The sequence below is a fragment of the Lutra lutra genome, chromosome 5 (assembly GCF_902655055.1).
Source record: "Lutra lutra chromosome 5, mLutLut1.2, whole genome shotgun sequence".
Taxonomy (NCBI): Eukaryota; Metazoa; Chordata; class Mammalia; order Carnivora; family Mustelidae; genus Lutra; species Lutra lutra.
Window position 1 is genome coordinate 87189387 of NC_062282.1, and position 20256 is coordinate 87209642.

General features: G+C 39.9%; 1 protein-coding gene across 2 annotated transcripts in view; it reads right to left on the reverse strand.

Moving 5' to 3' along the window:
• ANKRD55 (ankyrin repeat domain 55) overlaps positions 1–19741 on the reverse strand; it is a 94420-nt gene extending 74679 nt beyond the window's left edge. The window contains exons 1-2 of one of the 2 annotated variants that reach the window (XM_047731600.1): positions 19646–19741; positions 17816–17906 (exon numbers count right to left, since the gene is read on the reverse strand). In XM_047731600.1, coding sequence (XP_047587556.1) covers positions 17816–17873 — 58 coding nt within the window. In that variant the 5' untranslated portion in view covers positions 17874–17906; positions 19646–19741. Of the gene's footprint in view, positions 1–2914; positions 2946–17815; positions 17907–19645 lie in introns of those variants that run through there. The other variant, XM_047731601.1, reaches the window with a different exon arrangement.
• Between the last annotated feature and the right edge of the window lie 515 nt (positions 19742–20256).

The window sequence follows — 20256 nt, forward strand, 5'->3', positions numbered from 1 at the left end:
CAAAGAGGGGGAGAGGCTGAAAGTAGAACATGGAAAAGAGACAAAGAAGTAGGAAGAAAGAAGCATGTGAATAGATGTAAATCATGTTTTATAACATGTTATCTATGTATAGGTATAAACATGAAACATACAAGACTGGAAGGACATGCATTAAAAAGTCAATAGAGATCATCTCTTCGATGTTCTTTAGAACTTTCCATATTTTCCAAGTTTTCTATACTGTGTTTATATTTTTAAAAATCATCAAAGTAAACCAAGTTTTTTTTCTTAAATGCTGAGGAAAGTGTCGTATAAGCTTTATACTGATGTGCTACTACTTAAAGGATAAACAAAGCTTAGTGTGTCTGTAACTGAGAAAACAAGTTCTAGGTATTTCACCAAGTTCTGAAAAAGAAAAATATATATGTATTTTTCGAATTCTGACCTTTATAAATTCCCTAGATTAAACAAACAGGTACATATATTAAGTTTTTGTTAGGTTTTACCTAAAAATTGGAAGGATAGACACTCTTGCAACCATCTATTTCCCTCATTTTTCATGGTTAAAAACCCTAAAAGGTTTCTGGATGTGCCATAAATTATGTACCTAATCCCAAGTGCCTCGCTCTTTAATAGTGGAATTTCAGACATATGACAGGCTTTTAGAAAGGCTTTTTGAAATGTTTGGGATTAGAGGACCTTCCTCAGAATTTCTCACATTTTACACAAATGTAAGCCTCTTTTCTAAAGCTTCACACAGTAGTTCTGCCCTTGAGTTATTATTGCGGAGCTGCTTAGGAAAGTCATTGCCTACAGCAATAACTGGCCTATTTTATTGAAATGTACCCAGAGGTCAGCTTGACACTTGTTCTGCTTAAGGTGTGACTATTTTATGGAAGAGTTGAATCAATGTAAGGATAGATTGGTTATTGCAGTTTCAAGAGTCCCGACCAGAATGGTCTTGAGGGGCTTTCTTTCAGTTCACACTATTCTGAGGCTCCTTGGGTGACTGAACCCACTCTAGAATCACCCTAAGTCCAGATTCATTTTGGCTAACTTTGTAGATCTTCCTTAGACTGTTTCTTACAGAGGAACTGATTGCCTGTGAAGAGCTGAAGCTTAATGATTCATCCATTTACTTGACATCTACCCTAGGCTACCCTAGAAATTGTGGGGACAAATGTTGCAGAGTCCCGTCTTTAAGAAAGACAAGCCCTAGTGGGGAGACGAGTGCGTAAATGACAACTGAGATATACCAGGGATATGGAAGGACAGCGGAAGAATCACTTAAATCAATAGTTCCCTGGGCATTCCCTTGGTTCAGATCCCTCTCTCCTCCTGCAAGATTATCCTGGGTGTTTCAGGGACAGTAGAGAAACTCCGTTTCAGGGGTTGTATGGAATGACCTATCAATAAGGTGGTGAGGCCCTTCCACTTTTAGGGAGGGTACCAAGCCTACACTGCACCCTGATGGCTTCATGTGACAATATTGCCTCTCACTGGTGATGAAGAGTCCCTGTGGGCCTTGACCTGGTACCTGAACCAGGATGGTACCAGTTCTGCTGGAGAGAATTAAAAGCCAGTCTGGAAATCTCTAAGTGCAGAAACAAGTTTGAGATCATTGGTACAGTTGGGTGGCATTGAAACAAAAGTAGTTTCATATGACGCATCATATATATCATGTGACACATTGCGTACATACTCGAGGCAATGTAGGAAAATACTCAGAGCATAGACCCAACCTCCAGAGTTTGTTTGAATCCTGGCATTGCCACTTACTTGCAAGCTGTAGGACCTTAGGGGAGTTGCTTAACTTCTCTATTCCTATTCTTTAATTGTCAAACGGGATAAGAATAATAACTACCTTATAGCTCTGTTTTGAGAGCTAAATGAGTTAATCCATGCAAGGTGCTTCAAGCAATGCCTGCACAGAGTGAGTATTCAAACCATGTCAATTATTATGAATATTACTTCTCTGACATAGATAGGGTTTTCTGTCTTCTTTGCCCTTAATGAGACCCTTTGCATTGCTAAGCAGGCTACAGAGATCTTGTGAGCTGAAACATTTTGCTATTTCTCCTGTTTTCTCCTCCAGTTCCTCAGGGTATATTGGCTGAGGCTTTAAGAGTATTTTATAAAGTGCCAGTCATATGCGAGGAGGAAAAAGAGTCTCTTTCTAACATTTTAAAAAGAAAAACAGCTCCAAGCTTTCTGTATATACCAGCTGAGAGAACAAGTACTCAAAGGAACTTTCATGCCCTGGGAATGGAAAAGGGGATTTCATTCTCTGGGGAGGAAGTCTTGCAATAATATCTCAAGGGCAAATACCTGGCCACAATCAGACCTTTCTTAACTGGATTTGTGATGTGGCACATGCTGTGTTTCTTTGAATCTCAGCATCACTGTGTCCCTCAGGCTGCTGCTGCTGACCTGTGCCATTCCACAGTTGGCATCTCTACTGAACCTGGGGTGGTAGTGGGATGAAGGGTGGGGGGGGGGCTGGGAAAATGAAACTTGCTATTTTAAGAAGCATGTCTGTGTTGAACTTCAGTCATGTTGTCTCTCTAGAATGCATTTTCATGGAATGAACTTCATTTTAATAATACTAATTCTTAAAATGTTAGATCTCAATCTTCAATGTGTAGGGCATTGAGGATATGTACAATGAATGGATCAATTGAGTGTTTTAGCCTGCATGTTCAGTGGGTTTTCTCGCCTACTGGAGGTCTTGTGGAAATCTCCTTGATGTTAAAATATTGTGTCTTTAAGTTCTTTGGCAATTAGGCAGGTATAAATTTTAAATGAATTTTGTAAAGGACTGTACTAGCCTAGTTGGTCTTTGGAAATTGCCAAACAAGTCAAGTACTGTTATTTCAACCACCCTTCCTCCAATCTCCCTGACTTTCTTCTGGACCAAATATATCACTCTACCTACCTCTTTCACTTCCAAGAATTGACAGGTTTTCCACATCAAGTATATGCCATTTTAACTGGGGACTCTGGAAGGTGAAGAATAGGTGAGGAGGCAGAGTTTGTTAGCTAGGAGAACACAGGACAACTGCAAGGCCATGGGGCAAAAAAGTTCTCGAAGGTGCTATAGCCCCCTGATGTGCTGAGCCTCAGGATAAGGACAGTGGCTTCCTGCCTATGGCTGCTGATCAATTACTGAATGCTACATCTGAAAGTATATACTTTATATTATATGTTGGCTAACTGAATTTAAATAAAAATAAAGAATAAAAATAGTTACCAAAACAAACGAACAAGTAGCAAAGATACCATGGCAGGAAGTCTGCCACAATTCCATTTCAATTTCTTCAGGCATCTTTAGAAACACATGAGACTGCTGTTAGGAAACTTAATGTCAATCGGTGGCTATGGACAGAGAGCAGATACAGACATTTTGAAGATTAGAGCAATTTTAAAGAAAAAGGTAAGTAAGAAAGGTAAGAGATCGGTGTCCAATCTGGGACTGGATTACTGATGAAGAGGGAGCAAGAAGAGTCAAGACAACAAGACATCCATGGAAGGCCAGCTGACAGAATGTCTGCAACAGGGCTTCAGGAGCAGTGCAAAGCTAAGGGATTAGAATACAATGATAGAACCTGGAAAAAATGAGTAAAATTTCCTAAGATCCCATGTGAGTTAGGCTCATAGTGAGGGCATTTCGTTGCTTATTTATTAAGTGAATCTCTGTGTCTCCCCTCACTCCAAAATCCCCTTCCATAATAAGAGGCCAGGTCAAGCATGATGTTAAGTGGATCTAACAACTGGTTTATCAGAGCCTCCATCGAAATGGAGGCAGGCCTAATAGCTGGACTGGGAGCTATAACTTTTTAGCTGCTAAATTGTACATAATGTGTATGTGTTCCTGGGGAATGATCAGTATAGGAAGATGGGTGGTCTCTATTGATCTGAGGGTATAGAGATATTTAACTATTGTAAGAATCAATGACTTAACAATTCTGAGCATAGTGCTGGAATTACACATATCTATTTGTTTTTTACAAAAATAAGATCATGCTGTACATATAATTTTTATTTTTGCCCCCTTTCACTTAATATTTGATCATAAATGTCTTCCCATGTCACGAGATGAGATTTTAAAATGTTGTTTATAAAATGTGGCAAAGGATTCCATTGACTGAACTTAACACAACTAATTTGATCATTTTCTTATTACAGGACATTTAAATGTTTTCTCTTTTTTTGAAGAATCCTAAGTTTTGTGGCCACTCCAAATAAAGCTATAATATTCTTGCTTATATGTCTTTTCCCCCATCTTTGACTATTTCCTCTGGGCATATTCCTAGAAGTAAACATGGGAGTAAGTGCATTTGAGTCTGTCAAATTGGCCTCCAGAAAAGTTAAACCAATGTACCCTCCCCAAGCCAGGCCTGAGAGCATACACTTCATCTTTCTTAATGACACTGTACATTATTTTTTTAATTAATGTTGATGTGAAAGAAAAACAGTATGTAATTGTCAGTGGTTCTTCTGTTCCCTGAGAGAAAAGTTTTTCCATCTGTTTATGGCCATTTATGAATTATTTATTGGTGTCCTTAACATTTTACTATTTCAGGGCATTTATCTTTATCGAGTTGATTTTAAATACCTTTATATATAGTAAGGACATCAGTTTTTCACCTGTTACCTATGCTGCGGTTATTTCCCCTGTTTGCTACTCAAGTTTTCTGCTGGTTTTTGGAAAAATACATCTTCAAAATTTATGGATACTGCATTTATAAAATCTACTGCATTGCTTTTATGATTAGAGAGGTCAGGATTTGTGGAACTTTAAGCCTAAGGTCCTAACTTACATGTTAATATTGAACTATAATTAATACGGAATTTCTAAATTAAATTTTTGTATGCTACAATTTTTTCCCAAATAACCAATTAGTGGATAATTGGTCCCTTTCCTTGCTGCTTTGTAGAGGCAACCTTATCTAAACTAAATCATTATTAACTCCCCACAAGAGGCTCTTCCTACATCCTGTTCCCTTAAACTGTGGCTTGGCAAGCAGAAGCCCTGACCTGCCCTCTCTGCAGAGGTATACACATGAACTTGGGGACAGAGCCAAAGTGTACCTCAGACACATTCCATAGAGTCTTGTGGTTAGTCCACAGTCAAGGTTCTGAGCTTTTTTGGGTTTCCAGCAGAGTTCTGAATTCTAGAATTTTTGGTAGCATGTTGGAAGGAATTAAAAAACTTAGAACAACCCCAGAGTTAGAAAAACTATGATAACAGTCACTTTTACAGGACAACAGTGTCTACCAGTCACTGTGATAGTACCCACTGTTACTGTGCTCTTCATGTCTCTGTCACTGTCTGAAAAACAGTCATAAGGATGGTTAACAGTTTCATGGTTTTTATGCACCCTTTCTGTAAATCAGCTCATTTAATTTTCACCTTATGAAGTAGGTACTACAAATTAGCCCCATTTTACTGATGGGGAAACTGAAGCATAAGGCAGGAAAGTGACTTACTCAAAGTCACATAGGTAGTAAGTAGGTGGTGTAATTCCGAAAAGGCTGCAGGCTGTCAGGCCTCAGATTCTACCCTCTGACCCAGGTGCACTATTGTATATAACTGCCTTTTCACTCAGGAGGCAAAGCTCTCAAGTATGAATGTGAATTTGTGACCTCTCTTTTGTGCCGGATGGTCATTCTATATTCCATTCTCTCTAACAGAGCTTTTGCCCTGCTCTCCTCTCGGGGCACCAGCTGCGTGGTTCAGCATTCTGCCTGACAGATACCACTGTCCTGGAGTTTAAACTCATTTGTAGCAAAAATAAAATTCACACGTTAACTGAAAATTGGAAATGTATCTATGAAGAGTCGGTTGTACACCAGGGAGAGAGTTAAAGTTAGTAGTAATAGCATAAAGATTCTAAAGTGAGGTTGACTGAATTCTTTCCTTTAAGATAAATATCAAATGACCAAGGAACAAATAATTCCCAAACTGAAGCACAGAAAAAGAGGGAAATTTTGCTAATTTCTTATTTTTAAAGATTTTCTTTTAAAATAATCTCTACACCCAACATGGGGCTTGAACTCACAACCCCAGGATCAAGAGTTCGAAGCTCTACCAACTGAGCCAGCCAGGTACCCCCTCAAATTTATTTTCTAAGGCAGCAAAACTGATAACACACACACAGAAACACACAGAGAGGCACCTACAGAAGAATTCAGTTTATGAGCACAGAATTCTAAGTTTTAAATTAAATTTTACCCGATAAAATTCAGTTGGATATTGAAAGAATTCTAATTTATAAGTCATTTATAAATTATCATTTATCAAATACTTTATCATTTATAAAGATGTTTGTAATGAGGGAGCAGAAGGCTAGCTGAAGACAAAGCATAAACTAACACCTTGCAACCCCCCCCCCCCTTGGGGTGGGGCAGGTGTGACATTCTTCCTGGGATCTCCCAACTACCTCAATGTTAATACCTGGCTAGAGTGGAAAATAATGGCAATATCTCCTCAGTATCTTGTAGGTCAGTCCCTGGTCCTCTTTAGCATATGAAAGTTCTTTTGAAACCTCCCTTTTCCTTATTTCCCCTAACTCCCAAGTGTGTAATCCGCCACTCCTCAGGACCCTGGTGCAGCAGCTCTTTCTGCCCACCGGTGCCTGCCAAGCTTTAATAAAACCACCATTTTGCACCAAAGACATCTGAAGAATTTTTTTCTTGGTCCTAGGCGCTGGACCTCACCCCACCTAACCTCACGTATACTCCAAAACTACATCATTTTGATTTCTTGATGTCTATTTAATAAAATATATCACAGCACTAGAACAAAGGGGAAATACATGACAATTTGAGTAAAGAATCTAAAAAAAATGATTTACAGCTAAAAGCTTACATTCTAAGTATGGCTAAGTGTATTTATTTCTAATCAGTTCCAAATATCATATTTAATAATAAAACAATAGAGAAGAAAGAAGACAAACATAATCTAATACAGTAAGTATGAAACCAAAAAAAGATACAATAATCACAAAGGGAGAGCAAAATTATCATAGTTTTAATAATAGCTAACTTTACAGATGACTCATGTTCCAAGTACTGTCCCAACAGTATCATTTGAATTAGGCTGTTTATTTGCTTCAACAATTTTATGAAGTAGGTGGTATCTTTATCCCAATCTATAGATAAGGATATTGAAGCATGGAGAAGTTTAATAATTTCCCCATAGTTGTACAGCTATTAAGTGGCAAAACAGGATTTGAAAACAGTCCACCAGATTTCATCCTGTGCATAAGGATGGCACAAGAGAATTAATGATGAAACTATTGGAGGTAATAATAATAACTGATTAAATTAGCAGATTTTAAAATCAATATAAAACTAGATAGTTCTTTGTAGTAAATAAGCAGGAAAATCAGTCCTCCTTACACAGAAAATAACTCTTACAATGAAAATATGAAATGCCCAGGAATAAATATTTAAAATCTAATTGAGGAAAACTACAGAATTTTGTTAAGCCACATAACAGAAGAGTTTAACTGAAGGAGATATATGCCATATTCCCAGAAAGGACAAACAAAATAGAATAATAAATTTTAATTATTACAGATTCATTTGTAAGTTTATTTTTTTTTAAAGATTTTATTTATTTATTTGACAGAGAGAAATCACAAGTAGGCAGAGAAGCAGGCAGAGAGAGAGGAGGAAGCAGGCTCCCTGCTGAGCAGAAAGCCCGATGCGGGGCTCGAACCCAGGACCTGGGATCATGACCTGAGCCGAAGGCAGCGGCTTAACCCACTGAGCCACCCAGGCGCCCCTCATTTGTAAGTTTAATGTCATTTCAATAAAAGTTACAATAGTTTTCTGGAGGATCAGGGTCAGGAAAATGATACTACTTTTATTTTATTTTATTTTTTTTTTTAAGATTTTATTTATTTATTTGACAGAGATCACAAGTAGGCAGAGGCAGGCAGAGAGAGAGAGAGAGAGAGAGGATGGGAGCAGGCTCCCTGCTGAGCAGAGAGCTGGATGCAGATGTGGGGCTCAATCCCAGGACCCTGAGATCATGACCTGAGCCAAAGGCAGAGGCTTTAACCCACTGAGCCACCCAGGTGCCCCAACTCTATGCTTTAAAGAAGAAAAAAGAATATATTTAACTGTTGGCTCATCTACACAGAATCTCTCTAAAAGAATACATAGGAAACTGCTTACATGGTTTTTGCTTTGTGGCTAGGAGAGTTTGGCAGGGTGGGAAAGTCTTCATTGGCTATGGCTTTATACCTTGAACTTGTATTAATGAAGCATTCTTCCAAAAGCAAAAATAAACAAAACAAAAAATAAGTAAGAATATCCAATAAAATTGAAAGAAAAAGAGTACTGAGGGAGTTTTCCTCTATCAAATAGTAAAACATAATAAAACTAAGTTTTAAAAAAATGACATTCTGGAGTGATGTGAAGTGTGTAAGCCTGATGATTCACAGACCTGCACCTCTGGGGCAAATAATACATTATATGTTAATAAAAATAATCTAAAAAATCTAGCACATAATAAATAAATAAATAAATAAATAACATTCTGCCTCAAAATCAGATAGATTCCCAGAACTGTGTCGAGAGCCCAGAAACCTGCTTTGCACCAGCATGGCCAGTGAAAGCCAGCAGGTAGACTGGCTTTTGAACGAAAGGAAGAGTTTAATCTGGAAGGGACAGAACACCAGTAACAGAGGACAGGCAAAGTAGAAGTAGTCCAAGATGTGTGAGCTTTCCTAGAGAATTCATTTCCTTCTGATGTGGTTTTCCTGCCCAGGAAAATTCTGCACCTTCCAATTTCCACAAAAAACAGTGGTGCTATGCCATGTATTCATTACTAAGGAGGAGCCAGCTTAAAGGGTAAGATGTTCTCTTGACCTGGGAAGACCAGTTGTCCATGTGACCTTACGTAAGTCATTTGTAAGAATCACTGGCACTTGTGGAGTGATTACCCTGGGGCATGTGTAGTCCAACTGCTTTGTATGTATTCATTAAATCTTTAGAACAATCCTCGTTAAAACCATCTTTACAACAATCCTAAAACCACCACTAGCCCTCACTGAATGATTACTATGAGCCAAGCATGGTTATAGGGGCTTTGAATGTATTCATTAATTCAATCTAGATAAGCAGTCTTTGGTAGTAGCTTCATCTTAAGTTTACAAGGTAGGAAAATGAGCCGTAGAGATGTTAAACAGCTGGGTCACACAATAAGTGGTGGTACTGGCCTTGTTCAGTTTGGCTCTAGGACCCATTACAGCATTACACTTTATCCCCATCAATAGCTCTATGTTTCAGTCTTCACATATAAAAAGTGAGGGAGTTGGATTACACACTGAGGTTCCTTCCAATTCCAAAATACAACTGTTCTAAGTTAAAACACTTCCAGGATCCATCCTGAAATTGATTTCCACTCTGACTACCTGAAACCAGATACCTGTGAGCCCGTCTTGACTCCTCTCTATGTTCAGTGGTCATGCTGAGTCAGTCAAGTTGTAGCCAAAATCCTAGCACAGCATTTTTTAAATAGTACTAAGTAATCAGAAGGATAAAAATGTCAATTCAGATGAATTTCAGGTGTCTCTCTCACAGTTCTTAAAAATAAGTTAAAAAAAAAAAAAACCCTACAGTAGACCGTGTTCTGATTTACTATGGTGAGTTAAAGAACAAAGAAATGGTCTCAGGGTTATTCACAATCAAACCACAGGATATTGATGTCAAAAAAATTCTTTTTTTCTTTCTATCAAATGCTGTTTATGTGTGACCTTGTTTACAGGGCTGGGCTCCCTGAACTCTCTTTTGGAGAAACATCAACAGTGTGCTGCCCAGAACAAATGTGCTGAGTAGGACTATGATAAAGAAACTGGTTTCTTGGGGCACCTGGGTGGCTCAGTGGGTTAAAGCCTCTGCCTTCAGCTCAGGCCATGATCCCAGGATCCTGGGATCGAGCCCCGAATCGGGATCTCTACTCGGCAGGGAGCCTGCTTCCTCTCTCTCTCTCTCTCTCTCCTCTCTGCCTACTTGTGATCTCTGTCTGTCAAATAAAATCTTCAAAAAGAAAAGAAAAGAAACTGGTTTCTTGGGGTGCCTAGGTGGCTCAGTCATTAGGCATCTGCCTTTAGCTAAGGTGGTGATCTCAGGGTCCTGGAACCAAGCCCCACATCAGGCTCCCTGCTCAGCAGGAAACCTGCTTCTTCCTCTCCCGTCCTCCCTGCTTGTGCTTCCTCTCTCACTGTCTGTCTCTATGCCAAATAAATAAAATCTTTAAAAAAAAAAAAAAAAAAAGAACCTGGTTTCTGAAGCTTCTGTGATGGAACCCAAGTCTTGACTTTGCAAATACCCAACTTCTATCACATCGGCTCCCTAGGTCCCACTCCAGTGTAACCCCAACCTTTTAGCTGCAGACTCATCTCCCAGTATGCTGGTGCCCTTCTCCGCTCCCAAGGCAGCCTGCTGTGGAGATTGGATCCACTGATACCTTGAAGAGGTCAGGCTGTCACAATGAGCAGAAGCCACTGGTCAGAGTTCATTGCAACTGGACATTCAGTGTGGGATAGCCACTTTAGGGCTGTCAGCTCCCACCAGCCCCACTTGAGGTGCCACTACCTTTCTTTTCCTTCTTGTGCTAGGAGTCATGAAGTGGTGGATGGGGTGAACTATCAGAGACCACAAAGTCTAATTTTGTGGTGAAGGGAAGCGTGAGGAGGGGTTGGGTTTCAGAAGCTGAAGTTAAAATGGCAGGTTTGCCCTTGTCCCATGGGGTGCCGGGCAAGTCATGTGACTTCAGACAACCAAAGATGGGACATACTGAGGTTCATGTGACATTAACAGGAGTAAAGAGTTAAGCACACCACCTAGCACATGGGAGCTGCTTAATAAACCAGTTACTGCTCTTCTTCTGATTAAAGATGCTGATTAATATTCTTGGCCTGATTTCCTTTATCTCCCTTTGAAAGCTACTTCCCAGCCCTAGCAGGAAGGGTGAGTTACTATGAGTCCATCTTGGTGGCTGAGAAGCTGAGGACAGGCTGGGCTCATAGACTGAAGAACAGAGCCATTCCCGAGCTCTACAACACTTGTATTGCTAGAATACAACACTTTTTTTTTTTCCCAAATATTTTATTTACTTATTTGAGACAGAGATCACAGTAGGCAGAGAGGCAGGCAGAGAAGGGGAGGAAGCAGGCTCCCTGCGGAGCAGAGAGCCCAATGTGGGGCTTGATCCCAGGACCCTGGGACCATGATCTGAGCTGAAGGCAGAGATTTTAACCCATTGAGCCACCCAGGCACCCCTAGAATACAACACTTTTTATGCTGAAATCCTTTTTGTATTGCTTGACTATTTTGAAGAAGGTGGTGTTAATTTTACAACAGAAAAAAATCCTAGTATATTAAAAAAAACACTTCTTGATATGTAGAAGTGCAACACCTGTCACTTCCAATTACCATTTAAAAAGATTTAAATGATACTGTGATAACCTGAGATGGGGACATCACCCTGTGGCACTTTGGCTGGGAAGGCATAGTCTAAATCTAGTCATGAGGGAGTGTCAGACAAACCCAGAAAGAGGAACTCACTATGAAAAGAGAGAGAGAGACTGTAATTTCAAAATGTCAATGTCATAAAAGACAAAGGAAGTACGCAGAAATCTTCCAGAAGAAAGGAAACATAAGACACAGGACAACTAAATGTAATACTTAATCCTAGATGGGATCAAGTACTGGAGGAAATGATATGAAAGACATTACTGGCTCACTAGACAAAATTGGAATGCAGACAGATTAAAGTATATGGACACACATGCATATATATATACATAGAGGCAGAGAGAGACAGAGACTGGGAGATGTGGGACAGACAGAGACAGAGAAGAAAGCCAACAATAAAGCAAATTGGGCAAAATGTTAATGTGAGGTGAATCTGCGTAAAAGACAGTCAAGTGTTCTTAATATTATTTTTACAACCTTTCCTTAAGCTTGAAATTATTTTTAAACAAAAAGTTAAAAAAGGATTAGGATGTTATTAAATATTGTACATGTATATTTCAAAATTCTGAGGAACATTCAGAAGTAGAAATATCTCCTGTGTAAAAGGACAGTCTTCCCTTTTCCTCCTCCCCAATAGACCAATAAAAGCAGATCATTGATGAGCAAGTGACATTTTGAAGTTTTACAAAGAGAAAACAAACCAAGGGTCCTTATTAAGCACACAAATCTATTAGCTGGAAGCTGGTAAGTTTTAGGTTAAACCACCACGATTTTAGGAGATAAATCAGAAGAGCTAAGATCATCCTTCTTCCATAGGTGGATTCTCAGAATCAGCCAATACTTCACACTGACTGACTGGCAGCCTTTCTGATAGAAGTGTTAAGTATGACTCCTGGTTGGATGTGGTCTTTCTGCAAGATGGTATGTATCTGCGTACATCTTCTATACCAGTCTTGCATGTACGTGCATCCAGACCCTCACCTTCTCACCTTGTCTCATATTTGAGGACAGGTGAGATGTTTGTTTCATATGTGTTTGGTAATAATCATAGCTACATGTGTAGTCAGTCATTTCTCCTTCACATTCCATTAAAATATCCTTGCATCCAAATGGCTGGATCAAAGAGAAAAATATGTGAGTATCAGTTACTCAACACAGTTGCTTGATAATTGTTAAAGAAATATGGAGTTAATGAATAGAGATGGTAGGAAAAGCTCAGTGTGGGGCCCCAGCTTACTTCTGAATAAGGGGCTGAATAGAGGATTTGCATTCTGGAGTTGATCTGGCTACGATGTGGGACATAATGTCAGGGTTAATGCGGGAGACATATGGGACCCAGTTACCTCCATTCCCTCTGGCTACCATTCCTGGATCTGCCTTGGGATGCATCACTGGGCAAGAGTCCTCATTCCCCAGGTAGGGCTGTCCTCTAGAGGAGAATAGTGACAATGACACCAGTTTTCTAATCCCCAGCCCACGGAATCGCTCGCATTTTTCACGGCTCTCTAAGGTTGTGAATGGTGAGTATTTGGATAAGACTAGTCAAGGGCTTCCTTTCAGCTAGGCTCTGAAGAGGTGCCAGGAGAGGACTGGACTATTACAACTTCTCCCAGGAATTGGTTGATGGGAAGGAGGTTCTTGTGCCAAAGGGACAGCAAGGAAATAAGTAAGGGCAAAGGGCAGGCTTTCAGCAAACTTGTTTGATGAAACTTGGTCTCCAGTGGGCAACAACACTGGAGAAAGAATTCGCTCATCTCTCATTTTCCCTCTGCTCTCTTCCTTCACCAAAAGAGGGAGAAGGCTGAGCATTTCCCAGAGGCCAAGATATTCTGCTTCTAAACCTATGGATTGATGACTTACCAGCCTATCTGCCTTTATCAGTCTGAAAATTAATCACAGCATTCTTCTCCTCAGTGTTCCTGGGTTTCACTCTAGGCACCCATTCAAGGTTTTTAAGCCTAAAATCATCATGTGAGCCCAAATCATTCCCTCTCTGTCTTGTCTCCTTTGCCTGACTTTGCTCTGCTCTCTTCCCAAAACTCGTTGGAAATTTGCTTACTCTTCCTGTGGGGGCATCTGGATGTCACCCAGAATTTTCACTTTTGCTTTTTCAGCAAAGTGCAAATCTGTATACTTTAAATTCTTTTTGTTTAGCATTCCCATTTTGGATGAAAAGTTAGAAATGAAAACCGTCACATCTGTGTGTGGGAGCTTCAAAAATCCACAACACAATGGAAGAACAGCTTGATTATGAAAATACCGCCTCATTAATTTGAATTTTCATTAATCTCTACTTCTTCCTTAAAATGTAGGGTTGATGAAGGAAGAGTACTGTCTAGATCCAACATGGGTTTTGAAGTCCAGCCGATTTATGCTTGAATCTCAGCATTGCCATTTTGTCTGTTGTAACCTTGGGTCAGTCATAACTTTTGAAAAATTCCCTCCTTCGGGCACCTGGGTGGCTCAGTGGGTTAAAGCCTCTGCCTTTGGCTCAGGTTATGATACCAGGGTCCTGGGATTGAGCCCCACATCAGGCTCTCTGCTCAGTGGGGAGCCTGCTTCCTCCACTCTCTCTCTGCCTGCCTCTCTGCCTACTTGTGATCTCTGTCTGTCAAATAAATAAATTAAAAATAATAATAATAAAAAATTCCCTCCTTGGTAAAAGGGGAGAAAATAATAGTGGGGCAGATATGAGGGTTAAATGAGCTAGTCTATGTGCATGTGGCACAGAGCCTGGCTCTGGTAAGTGCTCAGTAAACCTTTGTTCTTATCAAATGTATTTGAGGTAAAGTACCTGCAGAGGGAAAAGGCAAGGAAGATTCCCGAAGGAGCAAGCTGACATTTTGATTTCGTACTTCTGGCCTCTAGAACTATGAGACAATGCCTTTCTGTTGTTTTAAGCAACCCATCCTATGGTACTTGCCAGGTAGCTCTAGGACTCTACTGAAGGAATTGAATCTGCACCAGAGCGTCTGGCCCTCCTCCCATTGTCTCAGCACCCTTACCAGTGAAAAGCCTGTGGGGTGGGCCCCAGCCCCCTCAAGTGCCCACAGACACACTGCTCATCAAACGTGTAACTTCCCAGGCCCTGCTCAGGGCTGGGTATAGGCAAGACCCTTGGGACCAGTTGTCCAGCTCCTGTTCTCTCTCTGAGGCCTTGGGTTCCTCCTTCAGGCATCGCAAACCTTTTCTTTCCACAATTAGAGACAAAGCTTATAATGTAAATCTCTTCAGTTATATAACATCTCCACTGCAGGAAGAACCTTTGTGTTCTGTAGTAAATGGTTTTACTACAGGTCCTTTCCTGCATGTGGGCTCTGAGAGGGAAGACAGCCAGAAGGAGCACGTGGGACCAGAAGTGATGTTGCTATGGTGAGAGCAAGAAGCACAAAGCAGGAGTGGAGAGCTCTGAAGACCCAGGCTTCCTGCGTCACAATTTCACAAAGCAAGCCAGAAACACGGCTCTAATTCTTTTGGCCAGTCAGAAAACCAGATCTTCAAGCCTCCCAGCAGCTCTGCCCCTGCACATTTTCAGACACAGAGATCAGTTTGCCCAGGTGCATGCAAATGGGAAGAAAACTGAGACAGGACATGAGTAGTTGCTCTCCATTCCCGTGCCCCTACCATAAGGATGCTTCATTTTACCAAAGAGAAATATAGAAAATAGAGAAAAATGCCATTGGAGGGATTCAGATTTAGCATATCCACATCATTTGAGCCTGGAAGGTCATTCTGTGTCATATTTTTCAAGTGTACAGTGCTAACCGTTCTCTGGGAACCCATAAACCAGAGCAGTCTGAGCCCTACCACCACCCCATAGTAGACCACCCATGAAAAGAAATTTCTTATTGTTCTGTTGTCTGGAGAGTGAACATACCTGGGTCTCAGTCCCCTCTATTACTCATTAGCTGGGTGTCTTAATACAAACAGGGCCTGACTTTTAATCTCTGTGCTTCATTCTTCCCATCAGAGAAGTTAGGGGGATGGGTTGGATGAATGGTTCTCAATCTTCATTGAACAGAGATCTTCCTGGGGAGCTTTTGTTAGGCCACACCCCACACCAATTAAACTGGAGACCCAGGTATCAGCATTTTCAAAACATGTTCATGTGATTCTTATGTGCAGCTACATTTGAGAACCAATGGATTACATGACTTCTAAGATCCTTCCAGATAGCCCGTCTTTCCTCAACATCTGCATCTACTAGAATTTTTATTTTTCTAAATCTTCAGAATTCACAGAAGCCCTCAAATAAAGCCAACATTTAACTTTTAGAGAAACGGTCACTTTGTCGTGGTTTGCCCAACTACACAATATTAGTATTTAAAATCTATTTGATGGTCTAAACCATTATGGCCTTGCATGCTTTTAAGCATTGTTCTGAGAACTGCTAAATTCAAGCTGGAGATAGAGAAGTGAAGAGCCTTTCACATTTGAGATACTCACAGTCCAAGGTAGTAATAATTATAATAGCAACAATAATAACAAAAGCACCACAATTTAAAGGTTCTTATGGCACATTAGGCAATGTGACTGGTGCTTTTTACAAATTATTTTACATTCTCAAAACAACCCTGCTAGGCCAGCATTACTGCCTCCATTTTATTGCTGAGGAAAATAAGACCCAGAGAGGTTAGGTAATTGGCAAAGGTCACATAGCTAAGAAGTTGACCTACCATTCCAACCTATGCTATTTCCACCGTACCACATCACCCCTAGAAAGGATTGAGAACTGGAGATAGAGTTGGCAGGGAGAAGGTTAACTTTGATGAGGGAGAGTCACAACTACGTGGAGGAAATGCAGTGAATAGCTCACATGAAAGGTGCTAAAAGAAAACGAATGTTACAGTTTAATATGTTAACTAGTTAACTTTGTTTGGGGCTCAGTCCTGTAAGGAGACACAACCTTGGAACAGATGAAATTCATTATGAAGGGCCAGCTCATCAGTCGGTCCCAATTTCCTCAAATTCATCTTACAAAATAAACCCACTGTGCTCCTCTTTGCATTGCATAGCTTAGCAATGTCATTTTTTAAGCCAGTATTAGGTCTTTGCATTTAGGCATATTTTCACTTCTGCTGATTGTCCTCAGTGATACAAGACGGAGATGGCTTGGGCACAGCTGTACCAGTCACTTTCTCTATGGCGTTCCTCAACCAATGCAGTGTGAAACAGTACATTCTGAAGGTGCGCGCGTGCGCGCGCACACACACACACACACACACACACACACTTCAAAATGAGTTCAGAAGTGGAGATCAATCTGTGTGTGTGTATATGTGTGTGGACACCTGTACATACAGTTATTCAGAGATGTAAATGTAAAACTAGTATTTGAGAAAGCACCAAACTAAAATAATTCACCCATCAAACCATATGTAGCTTGAAGGATAGTAAACACAGTATGGCCTAAAGCAGGAAAAGGGAAAAAGAAAGAAGCAATGAATTTTGTGAATGAGGCTTTCACCAATCACCATTTTCATGTTGTAGCCAAATCAAGGAAATGACCAAAGAACTTTAGGATCCTGAAGAATACTCACAGGTGACCAAAAGTGTATCACATATTTTTTAAAAATATTCTAAAAAAAATCTGTGACATTTACAGAGTAGAAGTTTCCTGTACATACATAGAAAAGATGCATAATTGCACAAAGGTATTATGTATATGTACATATGTAAACACTTCATAAGCAAAATGGATACATGTAAACTGTATGGCTGAATACATGCTTTTCATGAAGATGGGTTGATTCCACAGCAATCTTTTCATGTGGAAAATGACCTCCACTCTACAAATTATGAGTAAGAAAGATATATCCTGTCATCGTAAATAATAACATAGTGATGTCATACCACAACCCCAGATGAGATAATATATCAACTACGGTGTAAATCTAGGTAACATCTATTCCTAAAAGGGAATCAAGAAGTATTTCTGAAACTGGAGCAAATGAGATGCTGGGTTAATAGACTGAAAAGAGATATGTGATTTATTCTTTTTATATAACTTACTATAACATTTTTTGAGAAGATTTGAAAAAAATCAAATTAGAATAAAGATTATCCTATCTGAAATAGCTGGTGTGCTCAAAACCCAATTTTTAAAATTTGTAGATCAGAATATTTTAATAAGACAAACAGACCATAAGCTTATTTTTCCCTTCCAAATGCTTATCAAATAAGAAGTGGGCATTTAGAACAGGTTTTCTGTGTGAAATCCTCTTTGCACACACACACACACACACACACACACACACACCCCTCTTTCCCCTTAGAATTGCAAAATCTCAACTACTGACTAAAGATGCGAAGAACCAAAGGATGTATGAAAGCAGCGTTTTACCTTTTTGCTGATCAAACACAGACGGAGTGCTGAAATCCATGGTTGCCTGTCTCATCATTTACCATCAGAATGACAAAAAGCATCCAGGTTTCTAGAGAGGGAAAAAGCACCACCTCACATGTTACAGTCAACGTATCAGTCAGATACAGCATCACTCGCCAATTGTGAATTAAATGTGCATTAGAGCTGCAGGTTGTTGTCAAGGCGAACGATGGCAATAGGTAAATAAATGTTCTTCCTATAATACCTGCCAGAAAAAAGAGTTACTTCTTATGGCTCCATTCATTAGCTATGCTTGTGGTAATTACCATACACCTTCCGACCCCCAACAAATAAACAAAAAAGCTCAAACTCTAAAAAAACGCCATTTGCAGGGGGCCACCTGCCTTGGATTAGAGCCAGGAAAACACTGGAGGTCACGGAGCTTCAGCAGCTGGGATGTTGCTTTAAACTAAAAGAAATCTCAATGGGTGAGTGAGGATTCACAGGGCCAGACGGAGCATGTGCAAAGCTGCCAATGCAGTTGGATTCAGCTGTGTTCTTGGTGGAGTGAGAGCTGCATTTGGGTCATGTGAGCGGAGAGTGCCATCTCAATGGAATAGGACGTAAATACTGTAGCAGTAAGCTGCTGGCCATGTGCTATATGGAGTGATTATCGGCTTTCCTGTCTCATCGGCAGCTAGCTTCATTCTCCAAATGACAGGGAGGGTAAAGGGAAGCAAGTGGCATTTGAAAGGTTAGATTTCAAGGCTCAAGAGACCCAGGAAAATGAAATTAAAACAGTCTGCCATCACAAGGGTGTTCAGTGCAGTATTATCTGTGGTGGAAAAAAAAAACAAAACAGAAAATATCAGAATATACATAATTTGAGGAAGAGGTGGATAAATGATAGTAAATTCATACTCTAGATTAAAAGATGTGAGGGAAATCTCTCTATTCATCTGGTAGGATGTCTCTAATCTATTGTTAAATGGAAAAATTTATATTTCATTTGTTCACATTTTTATAAAACCAAAAATCACCCACTGTACATGTAAATATATATATATATACATATATATATGTATATATATATATGTTCTAAGGAACACCAAGGAAGATGCAGAAAGATACCCACTAAACTGTTAATATTGGTTATCTCAGGGGATTGCAATTAGAGTAGTAGATTTCTAACTCCATCCACCGTTGTGTTTTTAGTCTTACCATAACAAAGGTCTATTATTTTATATTTGTCATTAAAAATATGATGTGGTAAGTTCAAAACAAAGTAACAAAGCTCTATAAATAATTTGATTTTGGGATAAATCACAGAGCCATACAGCAGGTACCTGTCTAAATGCTATTGAAAATGGTAGTATTTTCTTTTTAACTTTGTGTGTGCATGTGCAAATGAAAGCAGAAACCATTTTTCTTCATATATGACCATAATTTGTTTTGATATTGACTGATATAACTTATGACATATATTCTTCACTAGGCAAGCTTCTTTCTTAGCTCTTGCTTCCGTATTTTCTCACTGCCTTATCATTTATTTTCCATTAAACACATTGTCTGGCCTCAATTCCCTATGGCAATATTGCCACTCACTTATCTTTCTCACATCAGCCCCTTTCCCCAAAATTCCGTGTGTTCTTTTTATTTAAAACATGAGCAAACCTACTTCTTATAAATCATTACACAAGATGCGCTCCATAGGTAAATCTCTTAAATGTCCCGGTGTTGTTTTTTTGCATTAGCCTTGAAAGCCGAAGTGAGAAGGCTTAGGGGACTGACAAATAAAGTGACTCATACTAGCACATCCTCAGCTAAGGAAAGATGGCTCAAGCTTACCCAGAGGACTGAGGTAGAACGATTTAGATTAGTCTCCTTCTCATGCATTTGCTCGTTGATTTATCGATTTCTGTGGAAGGATCACCATATTCCAGTCATTTCTATAGGCTCTGATGATGCAGGGATGAGCAAGGCCTCCATACTCAATGAACTTAACACTCTTGGGTGCAACTTCTGCTTCTGGCCAAGGTGGAGTCATAGGAACTGGATTTGCCTACTGTGTAGACAACTAGAAAATTGGGCAAAATATCTGAAGCAATGTTTTTTCAGATAGCAGGTAGTGATTCCTGGAAGAAGAGAAACAGATGAGCTGAGTCTGATGGGTCTCCCACTGACTGCCCAGAGTTTCCAGGCTGAAGGGCAGGGAGGGTGCAGTGGGCTCAGTGGGGTCCCCCAAAAGATGCATAAACACCCTAATCCTCAGACTCTGTGGAAGTGACCTTATTTGGAAAAGGGACTTTTGCATATGTAATTAAATTAAGGATTTCGAGTCGAAATCATCCTAGATTATCTGAGTGGGCCCCAAATCCAATGACAAGTGTCCTTAGAAGAGCCACACAAAGAGAAGGGGAAGTCATGTGACCAGAGACTGGATGATACAGCCACAAACC